At 42.6% G+C, this 17,738-nt stretch overlaps 1 protein-coding gene across 12 annotated transcripts in view; it reads right to left on the reverse strand.

Moving 5' to 3' along the window:
- Window positions 1–17,738, reverse strand: part of utrn (utrophin) — a 164,809-nt gene that overhangs the window by 5,787 nt on the left and 141,284 nt on the right. For 9 of the 12 annotated variants that reach the window (XM_020097588.2, XM_020097587.2, XM_069514538.1 and 6 more), the window contains 5 exons: window positions 14,560–14,598; window positions 13,989–14,054; window positions 10,977–11,042; window positions 3,597–3,758; window positions 1,760–1,997 (listed from right to left, as the gene is read on the reverse strand). In XM_020097588.2, the coding sequence (XP_019953147.2) occupies window positions 1,760–1,997; window positions 3,597–3,758; window positions 10,977–11,042; window positions 13,989–14,054; window positions 14,560–14,598 (571 nt within the window). The remainder of the gene's footprint in view (window positions 1–1,759; window positions 1,998–3,596; window positions 3,759–10,976; window positions 11,043–13,988; window positions 14,055–14,559; window positions 14,599–17,738) is intronic. The other 3 variants (XM_069514536.1, XM_069514537.1, XM_069514541.1) reach the window with 3 other exon arrangements.

Raw genomic sequence — 17,738 nt, forward strand, 5'->3', positions numbered from 1 at the left:
ATGTTGGAAACGTCTCCGGAGCGCAGCCAGCGTCTGGAGGCTGCTCTCAGAATAGCAGGGGTCAGGGCTGTGGTGAGCCTTTCAGGAGTGTGGATTTTAATGCGTGCCATCAGGCTGGCCGGGGTTATTGCTCTGCAGCTTGGCAATAACGCTGCAGTTGACGGAAAGACATGTTGACGTGTCGTCAGGACTCTGGGGGTGGATTCAAATGTCAGGCAGCCGGAGTTGTTATTTAGAGTGTAAGTAAATAAGTAAGAAAATTTCATTTACATGGAAGCTTTCACACAAAGTGCTTTGCCGTAGATGTGATTAAATCAAAGAGACAGATACAAACAAAACACACGAGGCAGCAGATAAAATATAAAAGATGAGACATTACACATGAAATGCATGTCAACTAAATTTCTGTCTGAACTGATGCTGCATTTTAAAAATGGTGACCGTTTGGTCAGCGTGTTCTACGTGTAAGATACTTGATATTTGTATTTTTTGAGGTTTTTTTCAGTTCAGCATCCATTGCGTGCTAAAAACATCAGCAATCATCCTGCTGTATTCTCACATGGACTCACCAGGACTCTGGCGAATGTTCGTCACAACTCAGACATTTGCCTTTTCACATTCAGCCCCTCTGGATATTTTCAGGAGATTATCTGGAGCTCAGTGCAGCTCTGAAAGCAGCTGTATTGGGAGACTATTCCCAAACTGAGCGGCTTTAGACTGGAAAGCACCGTGTTGATCTTCAGTGAATGGGGCGGCCTGATGGCTGACTGGTCAGGGTGCATGCTTTATGGGTGCAAACAACCAGAGCAGCAGGTCCCCTGTTTCACTGCTGGCTGGTCGGACTGTTTACTGCACAACTCTGTCTCTCTCATTTCCTGTCTGTCCTATAACTGCTATCAAATACAGACATAAAAAATGCACCCCCTCCAAAAGAAAAAATAACACAATAATAATAAAAGAAAGTTGCTCTTCATCCATTAAAAATCTGCCGAGTCACTTCAGCCGCCTTCCTCTGGCCATAGTTGTCGTGAGTTACGACTGTGCTTTCAGCTCCACATCTACCAGAGAGCCAATACCTGCTCCTGTGTTTGCTCAGGCTGATTCGTCAGGATCGCCCGTTGTTTGGTTTTGGGAGGTTGTGCATTTTCTACCGTGCACAAACAAATCCACCCTTAGTGAGCAATTAGGCTGCACACAAACAAATCTGAGAGTTATCGATGGAGGGGCTGGAGATGGATGCCGCGCTCCTCTGTGGAATGTTAATGATTTGATTAGGATCTAATCTGAGCATTGATGAGCAAGTTTTGTTATTCAAACGGCACAAAAAGCTGAGGATGAAAACTGATGGGTTATCACGTTTTGGCTGAGGGCAAGTCTGCGTTAATAAGGGGAGAAGTTTATGTTGATGACATATTTTTAAAAAAACAATGAATTCTTTTAATTTATTGTTATTCTGCAGTTGCTATATATATTTTACAAATTGTAGTGAAACAGCACTGCCAGTCTTCCTTTTACAGTTAGAACTATCCTGATCGCACCGCTTGAGGTTTTAAGTCCTTGTATGTGTTGTTTTCTGTAACAGCTGAACTTTGAGTTGAATTTCAGCCACTCTCAGCTGTCAAAGAGAAATTCACAACATCCAGAAAGACCTGGGTCCCTTTTTCCCCCCGAGGAATGACAACATATGAGTCTATGAAATCCATCTGTGGCTCCTCTCAGCCACTAACTGTCCAACAGATCAGTGGAAGTGTCATGTCACCTGGTGCAGTAGCTGTCGGAGGCGGTGGAGCTGAGACTCCAGCTGCTTGTTGTGTTCCTCCAGGATGTGCATGCGGGCCTCCAGACGGCCCTTGTGTTGTCGTAGTAGCTTGGCCTCTGCGAGCAGATCGGCCTCGTCGGGATGGGCAGAGGAGCCATCCGACTCCCAGGGGCTCCCGGCGGGGGCCCCACGCTGGCCATGCTGCTCCTTCAGCTGCTCGTACTCCCTCTGCAGGGTCCTGGGAGTAAGGATAAAGAAGAAACAGTATGTACACACCACATCTGTATTCAGACACGTTCCTGAAAGCTGGGCATGTTGCAACTACTAGCACAAGAGGGGCTTGTGTGGTCCTATGGTTGCAAATATGTGGTTCACATATTGTTAATATGTTCTCACTCATGTGTTTATTTGTTGGTTTGCATGTTTGTTAGCAGGGTTATGCAAAAACCACTGGACAGTGTCCCTTAATAGAAGTATGAGGTATGAGTCAGAGAAGAACCCATTAAAGTTCGGTGCGGATCCAGTTCAGGGGGCAGGCCCAGGAATTGTCTTGATAAAAACAGGCTTATTTAGAGAACTGATAACTGATCTTATGGAATTTATGGCGACTGTTGGGCCTTGGCAAAGGAATGGAGTACCATCCTCGGTTGTAAGATGGATTACACAAAAAGTATTGAACCCTTCTCCACCAAAATTGGTTTAGGAATGGAGCGTGAGCCAGAAAAGAACTCGTTAAATTTCAGTGCTGATCCAGTTAAAGGTGCAGATCCAGGAATAGTTTTTTAACCACTTTTCTTTCACATTTTAGTCAATTCTATAAAATACTGTATGGATCTTGGTGAAAGATTGTAGTCAGCACTATTGCATCACAACAAGAAGGTTCCCAGTTCAAATCCCAGTTCACTGTGGAGTTTGAGTTTTCTCCCACAGGTAAATGAAGACATGCAGCAGGGATTGGCTCCACCTCAGACCCTCAAAGGATAACTGGCATAGATAATGGATGGGTGGATCGTGTAAAAAAACAGCTACATCTACGGGGTTGCGATGTAAGAGAGATCAAGACAGTAATCCAAATCTGGTAGAAGAAAATCATGGAGAAAAAAAAGTGTCTACCCTTGTAGGGGATATTATAGTTTTTATTTCCTTAATTCCTGAAGGACTCAACAGTGGGGTGCCACATGGAAATACCACACTCTCCTCTCCTTTCTCAGTGAAATCCTTTTCAAAATGGAAAGACAAACATAAAGGACCCCCCGCCGAATCTCTCGCCTCTCTCCCCACCTCACCCCCTCTGTCGGTGCAGAACCATAAGCTGCAGTGCTTTACTTAAGTTGGCATTTATGAGCCTGGCGGTAAAGCTCGCTCTCTCCCTCCTCCCTCTGCTCTCCTGGAGCGCCCGCGTACGTGGATAATCAGTGTTAAATCACCCCAGTCGAGCTACCGTCTGAGCATCTCCCCAACAATACATCGTACACTGACTCTGAGCCGCCGCCATTTACTAATCAAACCGAGGAAGGTGTTGGCGAGCGAGACAGGAGGGGGGATCGGGAAGTGTGCGTATGTTTATGTATTGTGCACTGGAGAGTGACAATGAGCATGTGTACTGGAAATGCACCAGGAAGCAGAGTAGACAGTACACGAGAATAAGAAAAGAAGAGATTACCACAGATTTTTAAGTATTTGAAACACTTGGGTTCCATAGGGGGGACTCTTCAATCTTCTTAACCTCTTATTGATCTTGAAGAAATCTTGAGATTATCCATGGACTTAAGTGATACTGAAAAACCTCTTGTCACTCTGAATGATCTCACGTCGCTTGCATGATAAAGTGCCGTACCTCTGCTCCTCCTCCAGCCGAGCGATGATCCGCTCCAGCTCACCCCGCTCCTCCCTCTCCACGGCCTGGAGGATCTGCGCAGGGCTCTGGGGCTGACTGCAGGGGGAGCCCTCCCCTCCCAGCGTCTGACAGTACTGCAGGATCAGGGCATGCTCGTCGTCCCTATGGAGAAAAGTCATTTTGTCCCAGTTAGATCATTTCAGTTCACTTCCTGTATAGCTGCTTCAGAGGAGGTCACTGTCTTCTTTCATGAACCAGTTTCACAGGACAGCTAATAACATAAGGTTGTAACAAAGGTGTGTGTGAGGAAAATGCCACATTTCTGAAAATACAGATAAAAACGACAGCACCTAATCTAAACAAAGATTGTGATATAGCTGCCACAGCGATTTTCCAGATCCTAGCAACTGTAGGTCTGTGACACTGTAAGCTCAATGATCCCTGGTGGAACACAGACATGTCAGTCTCCACCGATCTGATAAGTGGAATGAGGGAGAGCTGTGAGGAGACAGGGGGGAGCCGAGAGGAGAGAGAGAGGCTGGCAGACAGATGGAAAGATACGGAGGGAGGGAGGGAGGGAGGAGAAATGGCTGCTGGTGTGTATCTGTACATGTGTGTGTCCGTTTCTTTATGTGCTATCTCAGTGAGCGGGGCACAGCTGTCACCTTCACTCTGAACAACGACCTCATCCCCGAAGACTAAAACCTGACAACCAGACACACACAGTCAGAAAAGATGACTGTTTAAAAAGCCATTGTCATTGACAACTTGAGTTTGGCTGAGAAAGTTTAGTGGCATGGCAGCTCCACCTGTGACTTTCTATCCACTATAACTATATCTGGGTATTTTTCATGAATCCAGCTCGTTCAAATGTCTGCTGCTGTTAAAGCACCTATAAGTGACCTTTGCTGAGGGACAGCGCCCTCTGCAGCCACACGTGGTGATTAATTCTGTCAGGCTCACTGTGGGAGTGATAAAGTGGTTTTCACTGAGAGAGAAAACAAAGCCTACAAATCAGACTGTGTAGCCCGACTCACTGTAACAAATGCACCAAACTCTGTTTAGAAATCTTTAGATTTTAGATTTTCTCACAGAATATTGCCGATAAATGCTGGTTTTTGAATCGTGTAACTGATCTATTTAATCTTGAACTTCATGGGCCTGATTCTGATGGTTTAAGGCGTTTACTGACTATCAGTGAGTTCTCTGGAGATCATACCCGATCACAAAAATTACACCGAGCGAGAAGAGATGTAATGGGTGAGGACTGGAAGTGACAAATTTCAGTGAACCCCTTATGCTTTTATTTAAAGGTAAAAAAAAAAGTTGCATAGTGTTACTTTAATATCCTGCTGTTACATCACATTAAAACAATACATCTTAATCAGACCACAAGTTCTGTTATGAATATTAAAGTCTGCTGCACTTCCCATAGTATATAGTATAAGCTTAAAGGACATTTTGGGATTATAGAAATAAAATAAAAACGCTCTTATAGCGAGACAAGATAACTGTTTATATTTTATACACTGATAAATGAAAAGTGAGTTATAACTCATGAGTACACAAGAAAATTAAGAATAAGCACTAATTCCTGTTTTCTGATCTGTACGTTTTTGATTTATTATGAGTTTGTTTTTATGTTATAAACATACACTTGACACCTTTTAAAACATGCAGCAACTTGCTATTTACTCCGTTCACAAAAACTTATCTGGGCGTAAGTGAGTGTATAATCCTCGGCTATAATGAGCGCGTTAATCAAATAGGCTCCGGAGGGCAGGCTGACAAGCTGAAATGTCTGAAGTTTTTCATAAGACACCCTTGAATCACACCATGGGAGACAATCAATGAGTGTGCAGCAAAGATATTCAGAATGCCATTATCACCACATGCATAAAAAGAGAGGCTACAAATATTAAGTATTTATAATATCTGTGATTGGGGCGAGTGGAGCGCTGGTGAGAGGTACAGAGAATGAGGCTTTCACTAAAAGAGACAAGCCAGTAGCCTTCTTCAAGAATAAAAGTTTTTTCCTTTAAAACCATAAACCAGCCTCGGCTCCTTCTGTGATTCATAACTGAAGTTCAGAACATTTCTTCCTTTAAAAATTGGATTTGCGTCAAACTTGGGTTCAACCATTTCATGGGTTTTTTTGTGAAATGAAAGGTACGGCCGATGAAAGAGACATGAAACAAATTTTATATGGAGTGAACACAATGTTTCTCCATTAAAGACGAAAACACTCGCAGCTTTTTTGATCTCCCACACCTTTTGTATTTACAGTTCTTTCCAGAAGTTCTTTCTTGAAACATAACTTCCCCAACTTTTGCGATACAGTATGTACGTACAGATGCTTGTAGTTATTCATCACTTTCCCAGCAACATGACAACTGACGCCATGCTGAAACTACTGAAAGACACCATAAAGAAAGCTGGCAGATAGAGAAAGATGTTTTTCACTCTGGACTGACATGGGATGATGAGGAAAGGTTTGTTTTCTGCATCAAAAATAGGTGGCAGCGAGGCCTGCTGGGTGCTGGCGGATGAGCTCTTGTGCAAGCGAGTGACCAATTAGGCAGGTCCCTGACAACAGGAAGAGGCAGCAGGACAATGTGGCGGGCAAGATGAGCCCAGAGGACGGCAGGAAGGGGGGGATTATTACATGTGAAGACGGGCACTATACAGAGGCTAGAGCCGGCTCACAAATCAGCTGCTGAGGAATACTGGGACAAAGAGGAAGTGCAGTAGAAAGGACTGCGGAAGAAGAAGAAGAAAGACGATGATAGAGGAGAAGAGCTTCAGTGTGGGGGGGGTATCAAATGTGAATAATGGTGATGAATGGCGAGGCTATTAGCTGCGAGGCATTGTGGGTACTGGTGTCATGTTGGGTGAGGGTGAGCAGAGGACGCAGCTGAGGGAACTTTTACAGTCTCTGTCTGACGATCGTCTCCGGACCTGATTATGAGGTTATGTTTGTCTGATGGTAGGCAAGATGACACAAAACTTGGTGGAAGGAAATGGTATGGGTCAGAGAAGAACCCATAAAACTTTGGTGCAGATCTAAGACAGATCCTGGATTTTTTATGCTTTCTCTTACATTTCTAGATATGGAGTTTTTCGACAATTTCACAGTTTTACCAATAATAATTTATGGATCTTGATTAAAAAAAAATAGGCCTCTAGGGAACTGATATCTATGAGTGTGTGCAGCTTGATTGCATTTAAGGAGACTGTTGAGCCTTCTGGTTTCTAGCTGTTGTATCACAAAGCAAGCAGCTCCTCTAAAGCTGAATATCAGCTGAGTAGACAGCGAGATAAAGAAAGAGAAACAAGGAAATCAGGAATATGAGAGAAAAAGCAGGGACCTGTCCCTCAGACAGAGGCTGCATGTCTTTCATTCCCCCCTCTGGTGCGATATTAAAAAACCTCCCTCTCTGCGGACCTCCACATTTGGGGACTGCTCATTGTGGGGTGTATTGTTTATGACACAGGGCTTCAAAGAAAAGTATTTCAATGTTTACTTCTGTGCTTGGCGTTCAGTCTGAAGGTTGCCTGGGCCCAAAGGTAAAACATGATTAGACTACATCTAAAAATGATGAAAGGAGACGAGAGAGAGAAGGGGGGTTGGTGGAAAACAAAAGGGGGGGAGAAATTAAAGAGAGAGCGACGTGCGTAAAGGGCAAAAATATGAAAGACAAGTAAAAGGGGACAGCACTGGGGAGAGACTGGAAAGCGAGAGATAACCAAACAAAAAAAGCCGGGCGGGAGGAAAAAAAGGGAAAGCTGAGAGTCTCGGCCCTCAGTTTGTGTCCTGAGGCGCTGGTGACAACATTGTGCTGTAGCTGGAGGTCAGAGGAGGCAGGCAACACTGACTTCCTAATTAAGGATTCCCTTTTAGATAAAAGCTACACAGGACAAAAATGAAACAAGCACTGAGGCCACAAACGCACATGCAGGCTGTGAAAGATCAGACGACACATCCGAGAGCCAAACGTGCAAATTGGCCACCACAGTCCTCCGTGTTGCATCTGTGTTGCAGACACACGGCCAGGAAGACGCCTCCCCCTGTACAGTCGTGCGTTGGGGGATCGTTTCTGCGAGTGTGCATCCTCAAAACCAACAAGTGACAGACAAAGGGGCTCGCGTGGAATCAGCTGGAGGCGGGAAAGAATAAATCTCCCAAAAAAAAGAGAGGAGAGACAATCAAACACTCACAAATCAAAGGCATTAAAAGAAGGAAGGAGGAGGAGAGTTATATCTTAGCTGAGAAGTGTGACAGCACAATAGCTCTGACTTTAGTGAAGAGATACGGCTGAGGGGACTGTTTCATGTCGTATCTACGAAACCACAATGCTGCCATTTTAAAATAAGATTTCAAAGTCACTTCTCCTTAAAAGTCGCCTTGTTGGACACATTGTTGAGTAAAAGACAAGGATCCTCCCCAGTTCTATCCTTTTAAAATGAATGTCAACGGCATTTTATTGACATTTAAGTGAATGTAAATTTACAGGGGCAGAATCGCAAAAGAAAAAAGGAAACGTTTCCCTGAAAAGACCTGTAATAACTCAAGCTGTAATGGAAATAGTTTCACAAGCACCAATTTCCATCAAAGATGATTCAACATTAATTAGCTCATAGTCACAATTAAGAGTCAATGTGTAGGGACTCGATTAGAATAAGTATCCTCCATATAAGAATAAATTATCTCCCGCAAAAACTGCAATAATAATCTATAAGAGGATAAAAAGTTGTAAAGATGTACTTCATTTTCATTTCCAATTAGTGCAACTGTTCCGAGCGTAATACACAAGAATGTATATCATCTCTCAGAACCCAATGTTCTAGTGAGAGGCACATTATGATACACATTTGGCAAAGCACTGGTGCAGTATCCGTATCCATGCCTCTTTGAATGGGCTGTGGTGACGCTCAGCAGAATCATATCTATCTTATCTACTTCAGAATTATTCCTTGTCATTACGGAGTTCTCCTCAAGCAGCTCTACAATATAAAGTCACTTTTTAGTTTGTATGTATGTTGTGTGCAGAGTGAAGGTAGAAAACGCTGTGTTCATCCAACCTGGTTTATCTGCAGCGAAGATTTGATGGTATAGATTTGAGAGAATTTGCTTTAATACTGCTCACGTGTGTTTTGTATAAGTTTCAATGATTTACTTAACTGGTGTTATTTTATCATACACTGCAGGTCAGCTATGTCAGAGGTCTGTAAGCGACACAACTATTCAAAATAAAAGCTCAGTAATTCAGCTCGATATAAAGCAAGGCAGCAACAAAACCAACAGGAAGGGATCCCATGACTGTTGTTGTCATGACGGCGATCAGCACCCACTACTACCATGAATGTCTTTGTCAGTCCAATGGTAGTTTAACCGAAGACGACATGTTCAACTCTGTCCACTTACCAAATGTGAAGCCTAACAGTTTACGAGAGCTGTGTTCCTCACACAGACAAACAGACATTTTCTGAACAGTACACACACACACAGGTGCTATATTGTGCTTCATGTTGATAAGAACAAAGCCATTCGTCAAATGTGTTCTGGAAAAAACTGATATTTCCTTTTTTCTCGGTCTTTTGTTTTCTTTTTTTCTTCACAGCTACATTATAGCTGATGTTGTTTTGCAGAAAAGCACAGAATGAAACTCTCAGAGAAATGACACTGATGTATAAGTGAGAGAAAATGTTGTTTTTTTCCCTCCGCTGTTAAAACTATGAGCCTTCATCCAGCCATCATCTTCCTCACCTCATTAGCACTCCACACTTTTGTGTTCGAGCCTGTGTGTTGTTTCAGAGCTGGCAAAAAATAAAAATAATGGCTGCTTCTCTTAAGTAAAGCCTGAGTACAAAGCAGAAAAGCGAGAGAGAGGAGGAGTGGGGATAATGTGTTTGTCCCGCATTACGAGTATTTTGAGAGGAAAATAAATCCACTTCTGCCTCCACCTTCCCCTGATCACCGACACAATTTTTTCCTCTTTCTATTCTTCTTTTCTTCTATTGATCTCCTGAAAAGAAAGAGACCGGAGAAACGCAGCTTTTTGGAATCTTCAGTTGAAAACACCTTCTGTTCCAGAAGAACCCTATTCTAAGAAGCAAGGTCGGATCGAGGTGAGGTGTGGGAGCAGCGGTCTGCACGATGCACGCAACTTCAGCGAGGAATACAACCCACAGCAGACCGATGATGAAGCATCAATTCATCTTTACTGAAGACTCTCAAAGGATTTAAACATCTTCCCATGTGTATCCACTGTTGTGCTGTAACATTTTATTTTTAAAGAATTCTTTTTAAAAGCCTCAAAACTTCATACCAACGATCTTTATGCCCTCCGTCTCTCTTTTGTTGCTTTGTGCTACTTTCTTACTTTAAAAAAAAAAAAAAATCTGCACTCTCAATGTCGTACATTCTCAAGCACAAATGATTGATTTCAATGATTTCACACATACATCCACAAACTGCTGATTTCCAAATCTGTGAAGTAGATCTGGGATCAGGGAAATCTTGAAATCGAAAAGGCAAGTGACAATTATTTCTGTTTCCACACACGTTTCCCTCCCCCTCTCTTCTGTTGCTTTGTGCTGCTTGAAATTGTCGACTTTTGCACAGCATGCACAGATTTCACACATGCACACACGCGTTGCGGATTTCCAACCCTTTAAAGGCGATCTGGGAAATCTTGAGATCTACAAGACAAGAGCAAAGTGACAAGAGCTTGTGTCCGTCGGCTCAGAGGGCGTTTGAACCTTAAGAGCTCATTCCCCTGATTAGGATCTGGGTTGGGAAGGCAGACTAATGCGCCCTTCAACCTGAATGGTCTGTAGGAGACATGCACATGATCACAGCAGAGACCGATGCCCTCCCCCCCGATTTCTTATCCTCTGCCATGTTCTCATCTCCTGTCATCAGAGATAACTGGTCGTTATCGGAGATCCTGAAACCAATCACTCTCACTGCTCATTGTTGGCGCTCTAATCCATTCTCCCACAGCCGTCTCCTTCCTGTCTTATTCAACCACATCCCATTGTCTTTTTTTCTTCCTCACTCAACATTTCTGTTGCTCTTCCAGTTCCCGCACACTCGTTTCAGAAATGTGGAGGCCAGCTTGTTTCTGTCTCTGGCTGGTTTTGATAAGATGAAGCCAAAAAAAATCAACAAATATGTACATATAAAAACAAAATCAGCGAGGAATAAAAATTGAATGTTAAGCTTCCAAAGTGTAATTATAAAAATAAAGAGGTTTGGTAATAAGGTGATATTTAAAAGCAAGAAAAAAATACATGTGAAACGTTTTTTTGTTTCATGTTGTAAGAAATGTCCAAATGTGTAAAATGTAATATTGGAAATGACAAACAGTCACTTACATGCTTCCTGTGGCTGAGCTGCTGTCTGTGGGCAGTGAGCCATTGGAGCGCTCCATCTGGGCCAACCTGAGGTAAAAAACAACAAGAAAACATCAGGGACTAACTCGCACACGTTTAAAAGCTGTCATCATCTCATTCCATTTCTGAACGTCAGTGTAAACAAAGGGGGGTCTCAGAGTCACAGCAATGAAGATCTTTAGTCCTAGAGCAGGATAAATGACAAAGGCGTGAACAGACTATAAGACATATTTTTAAGACTGTGTCTGCAGGAGCATTGGTCATAGATCCACACAGAGAAGTCATGCTAATGACCCGGTCCCCTGATTAGAGCCTGTGTTCAGTCACACTGTGATACAGCAGCGGGGTCGTCCAGCAGGTTAATAATATGTTCCACATCCTGTACTGTGGGATGAAAGGGCATTAAACCAGGAGATACTGTAGTTGTGATGTGTTGGTTTGAGATAATTTATGTTAGATTTGCATGAATCAAATCATTTTAAAATGCAAATCTACAAGTATCCACACAGCATAATTTCCAACGTCAGCATCCACAGTTCAGTCAAAATTGAAATTCATACGCCTCATGTCTGTGTCAGCGCTGATAAAACAGTGCCGTCAGAAGCACTGAGCGAAGGTTAATGGTGCGTGACCGATGGAAGGTTACAGGCTGAACACAGCAGCGCCGAATCAGAGGACCACTGATGATTAGAGCCTCGTGTGAAAGGACACGCTGAGGTCTGTTTTGACGTAGCTGTCTGCTTTGAGATGATAAGATCGGAGATTCGATCAAAGGGCTCGATGGGATTCATGCAACGTGTGATACTTGAGCATCTTAACATTCAGACTCCTCTCAAAATCAGACATGACAGGTTTTCAGTCACGGTGCAGCGGAACATTAGTTTGGGGATGTTGGCGATGATTTACTGCAGCACACACGCTGTGTACATGGGTGTGTTGATGTTCGCCGCAGCATCATTTGAAGTGGGTGTAGGAAAAAGAAAAAGCCATCGGGCCAATTTGTTGCTACTCTGATCACAGCAGTAAATCTATAATGTCAGCAGCTATAGTGGGAGGTAGCTGCATGTTGTCTAGGTTCACTCAGCGAGTGTGCTGACAGTTATCTGACTTTTAATATATGCAGGGTTTTTCTTTACCATTAGAAGGCTTAGGCAGAGCGCCCACGCATTTTTACAAGTAAATCGAGTGAACATAAAAAAACTCACTGTGAGGAAACTGCATTGGCCCTAATATTAGATAATATATAAAAATAAGAATACATAAGAATTAACACCCTGTGGTTGTATGCTCCAGTCAACCACTGCAGGTTCAATCTACAAAATGTCTTTGCAAGTGAAGTTGTGAACTTTTGAGGAAATTGCCTCATGCAGGTCACGGGACCTTGAATTTTTAACCTTGAGAATCAAATTCTAATGAGTTCTTCCTTGAATCCAACTGGATGTTTTTACTAAATCTGAATTCTCTCTGCCTAAAGGCGTTCTTGAGATTTTGTGTTCACAGGAGTTGGGCAGATTTACCAACGAATGGACAACTCAAAAATACATTGCCTCCGGCCACCGGCTGTCAAGGACGCGGAGGCATGAATATGAAGGTTGTTTATTTCACTAGACCTTTCTTTTAAAACGCAATGACTTACAGTGTAACTACATTCTTTTGTTTTTTGTTAACTTACTTTTGCTAAGATAATGACTGTTGCCAGGTCCTTTACAGTAAATCTGCATTACAACTGTTTGATTCGTCCGGTTTAACCTGCAGGAGATTCTGAAAGCTGCTGTGATGTGTTCGTCTGCCACAGAGGAAATACATTTTTGACAAGTGAAACCAAGTTCTTAACGTCTCCCGACATCTTAACAAAAATCTGTCAAACGGACAAGAATCACGCCCGTCACAGACGATGAGCTCCAAAAAAATGAGCTGCCAGAAAAAGAATAATCTTGTGAGAAGAAAGACGTGAGCGATGAATCAACTGGCTCAGTCAGCTGACCAGCAGCCACTGGGACAGTGAGCTGTCTGCAGACCTTCAACCCAACAGAAAGTTTGGTCAGCAGCCAAACGCTGTTACGTTGTCAGATGGTTGTGGGAGCTTGAGAAAGTTGCAGCTTGAATCCATTCATTATGAGTCTTGTTGTACCCGTTGTTATTTTGTTTGGCGCACAGTGCGATCACTCACAAAAAGTGTGAAGGATTTCTTCAGCACATAGAGCTCGCTCCATCACTGAGCATATTTGTTTCTCTTTTCTTCAAGCTAATGGAAAAACAACACCGGGTGTTGTGTTTGTATAGATACTGTAATAAGATTGGATTTCTGATATAAAAAAATGGTTTGTTTCAAGCATATTCCGATGCGTTTTATTTAAAATATCTGCAATAAAGGCTTGTTATGATACTGAATACGTTTTTTGGTTTTCATTTAATTTAAATCCATCTACTGCAAATCCTTTTATACATTAAAATTTCTGCTGATCCTTTAAAATAACGTAATATGGTGTTTTTTAACCTTGTTTTGATTGGTAAATGTAATTTCTGCTGCTTCCAGGCTGCTGCTGCTTTCCACTTAATCCATGCTTTTAAAATCACTGTACAGAGATTTAATTAGTTTTTTTATTGTTCACAATATTAGATTATTGTTTAGGTAGATTACATTATTGCAGTCATGCATTTTAAAGGCTCGGCAAATGCGAGTTGGAGTGAGGGAGTTTTTGGCAGTCCTTGGAAAATGGTTTGAAACAATAAAAAGTATTTGTTATTTGTAATAAATCATCTTTGTTATTTGTAATAAATCATCTTTGTTATTTGTAATAAATCATCTTTGTTATTTGTAATAAATCATCTCAAACAAAGAAAAACATTGGCATGGTCCTTTAAAAGTTCTTGTTCCATAATCAAGCTCTTGTGATTCTTTTCATGTGCAACATACAAACACAGTTATCAATTCTTTCGATGTGTGTTTGTGGCGTCTGACATGATGCGATGACGGTGGAGGAACGTGCGTACCTGCTGGCATACTGCTCTATCCTGGAATGGGTGTCATCATGAGAGAACTGAGGTGACGGGGACAGCCTGGAAATGAAGGGTGGGGGGTAATGGAGATGAATCAGATTGGGCATGCTCATACAACCTCTGAACACACACACACACACACAGGCACATGCACAGACGACCTGTTTGCACATAGCCTAATGGCCCCTCACAACATCACCTAGAAAACCAATCTGATAATCCTAGAGAGAGAAAGAGGAGAGTGGGATGATCTACGGTGCGGTTGCATGGTTTCTGACAGCCACTGCTCGGGTGAGCGACTGAATTCTAGTCGGATGCTCTAGAGAGGAGAAGGAGGGTGGTGGTAAGGAGACAGTGTGAGTTTTGTTTTTGGTTGCATGTTCAGCCAGTGGATGAGGCAGGCGGTCAGGCAGGCAGGCAACATGCAGTGTAGTCATGGCGTAGTTGGTGTGAGGACGTAGGAGGGAGGTGAGCGAGAAGAGGAGGGAGTAAAAGGTGGTGGTGTTTTAAAAAGGCATTCCAGTCTGGACGACGAGGTGCAGTTTCTGGTGGCGTAGATACTCACTCATACTGCTCCGGACACATGCTGATGAGGGTGACGGGACTGTAAGAGAATTGGTGGGAGAGGAGGGAGGGAAGGGGGAGTAAAGGTACCACAAAACAGTTGAGGGTCAAAAAAACACAGCAGGTGGAGGCAGGGTCTGTGACTCAACAACACACAGGGAAGTCATGTAAAACAGGTCAAACAGTCACCGGTACATGACACAAACCTGCTTCACAACAACCTGTGACAGCTCGTATGAAGGGTGACAAAGTAAAAAGGAGTCAAAATGTGCGAGTGGGCGCCTCTGCACTAATGGACCCTGGTTGTGTGGGTGAAAGCTTTTACAGAACAGGGTTGAGCACATAAGCTGCTGTTACACATGTTAAATTATGTGATATGGTCTTAATACATTTATTTTTCTCATTTATTTCCTGCAGGATTAAATCAAATAGCGCGCCAGAAATAAATATACAGCAGAATCTATTTTCTGGTTAATCTATTATTGACTACATCATCAAGCCCGTATCTCCACAACCCTTCATCCTTCTCTTTCACACTTGCCAAGTGTATTATTATTGGCAATTTGGTATGATACGTTAAATATGAATTAACTTTGAACAAACAGACACTATTCTGGGACCGGGACTCATCAATGTTAGTGAAGTTGCTGATCACAACAAGAGAACGTTGCAGCTGAGGATAGAGTGCGTGTGTGTGTGTCACAGAATAAACTGTAAACAAAACGGACGACTTCTTACGTCATAAACACAAAGAAACTTGTTATTTTCATGGATAGAAATTGGTGAGATAACAGTTGAGGGTGACATTCTCTCGTGTTGTTCTTCTTGTTCTCATTCGAGCAGGCAAACTCAGTGGTTTTGATTCTCATAGCAGGGCGGCCAATATAGTCACACTTCTGGAGCTGTGAGGAGAATTGAGAATGTAGCCGGGGATTTGTGACAGAATAGAAGTTAAATAAAAGGGAGGGGGAGAGAAACAGAGAAATCGGGGTCGGCAGGGCAGACTGAGCTAACTACTGAGAGCGGGAGCTGGAGCGGTTTACGTGCCCCTGACCGCATCTCGGGCAGAGAGAACAGTCAGTGTGTTCTTTTTCGTTTTTAACGAGAGTGATGACAGTTTTCACCGTCTCCAAAAAGTAATAGGGTAGTGTGAAGTGTAGATTGTTTTCCTGTCAGCCAGATTTGTCCTATACCTGCGTCCAATGACATTACTTTAACCTTCAGATGGGTGCACTTGAGCAGTAGTAAAGAGAAAAACATGCGAAACAGAGAGGGAGAAGAGATTGGACGTAAAGCAAAAGAGAAAAAGAGTGAAAAAAAGGCGACTAAAGCAGAGAGAGAGGGGGAGAGGAGGAAATCACGACAGACCTTGGGAGTATTTGGGGTCTGACAAATGTGGCTGCATGTTGTGCCTGCTGAAGTATAATAACAGGGTGCGGTGCAGAGCTCTGTTCACATTTCACTTCATTTCATTTCACTGGTGTCGTGCTAGAAATCTGAACAGACGGAGCTGCAGCAAAAAAAATCTGTGGCAACGACGAAGCTAAGATATGACACAGTATTCATAAGAGATCACCGTCACTCAGTTTGTTATGAGCATTTAAAGTTAGGTAAAAAGAAAAATAAGCTTTACCCAATCATGTGGACTTTAAAACAAAGTGTGTTTAAAAATAACAAAAATTAGTCGCTTCTGCTCCTCCGCCCTTTTATTTGATGCTGATCAGACTGAGCTCGCAGAGAGTGAATGAAACTCAGTCAGGCAGAACACTCCTCAAACACCATCAGTTTAAAGATGGAGACATTTTCACAAAGTCTTTAATAAGAGAAGTTAATGTCTTTCAAACAGGGGATTTTGAGCCTGTGGTAAGCAAATGGTAATGGGCCTTGGTTCAGCAATAAACACCCTCACACAGGCTGTAAATCCCACACTGGTGCAAACATTAGGAGCTCTGTGTTTTCCACCTGCTGCTTCAGAAAAGTTGGAACGGACTCAGAAAGAAGTGAAGAAGCCGAAGCCAAAAGATCTGATGTGTTTTGTCATCGTTTTAAGTACTTGACGAATCACACAGTGAGCTTCATGTAGTTGAGTCCATCATGGTGCGGTAGTCTCTCTGTCTCTGTTAGCGCTGCTTCTCTCTGCTGGCTCGCTCCTCTGTTCTCTCTCTATCAGGAGTAAAAGACCATCTGAGCCTGTTGACTCCTCCACCTCCTCCGCCAGTGACTGAGAGAGTGAGTCAGTGACACAGTTAAAGATATAGAGAGAGAAGCTCATGTTTTAATCATTTTGCTTATGTTGTATTATGGATGTATGTATGAAATGAATCAGTCTAGTTAGCATGTTTTTTGTGTTTGCGAGTGAGCATATACTGTATTTACAATTTATATATAGATAATGTGTTTAAATCTAAATACAGCCCCTCTGACTTACTATCTACATACAGTGCACATGCACTAAAGCAAAGGGGATGTTTCCCGAATGTGAACAACAATACATTCAAAAACTACTTTGCTGTCATATGCCAATAGAAAGTACAGAAACCAAACATTTTTAGGACTTGATCCAAAAACTTTCAGTCACTAAATTCCAAACCCACGTTCAAAACCATTAACCTCTCCGCTAGGCCTAATGCAGCAGAGACCCATCCTCTCTATCTGGTGGCGTAAGGTGGAAAGCAAAAACCAACAATGAGTGGGCAAACCATCAGAATTGGTTCTTTCACATCAAATATAGCTGCGACAAATCAGAAATCCTATCTGGCGTGAAATTAAGCAAAGATTTAAGTGGGAGGTGAGAGTGGGCGGCGTTTTTTGTTCTCTCAAGGTGGAGGGAAACGGAGTGGGTGGAATAAAAATATGATGATGATACAAGAGGAGAGAGACAGAGAGTGAGTGCATTAGAAAGGGCAGTTATACAGCAGACAATCTAATATTCTCTGCTGCCGCTGCAGCACTTGAAAAATTATAACTTCTTAGAAGTTCTCTTTGTTAAGATGACCAATGGAGCCTGACAGCGCATTAAAAAGGATTTAAGGGGACATTAAAAAAATCAAATATCTTTTTATTAAAAGTACACAGTGAAAGGAAAGTGGAAAACTTCGACTACATTCAGTCCAATACTCAGCAGTCCATCAACGAAGCTGAAAAATTGGGAGCAATCACTTTCTTATTACATCCAAAATA

Source organism: Paralichthys olivaceus, chromosome 19 (genome assembly GCF_024713975.1).
Source record: "Paralichthys olivaceus isolate ysfri-2021 chromosome 19, ASM2471397v2, whole genome shotgun sequence".
Classification (NCBI taxonomy): domain Eukaryota; kingdom Metazoa; phylum Chordata; class Actinopteri; order Pleuronectiformes; family Paralichthyidae; genus Paralichthys; species Paralichthys olivaceus.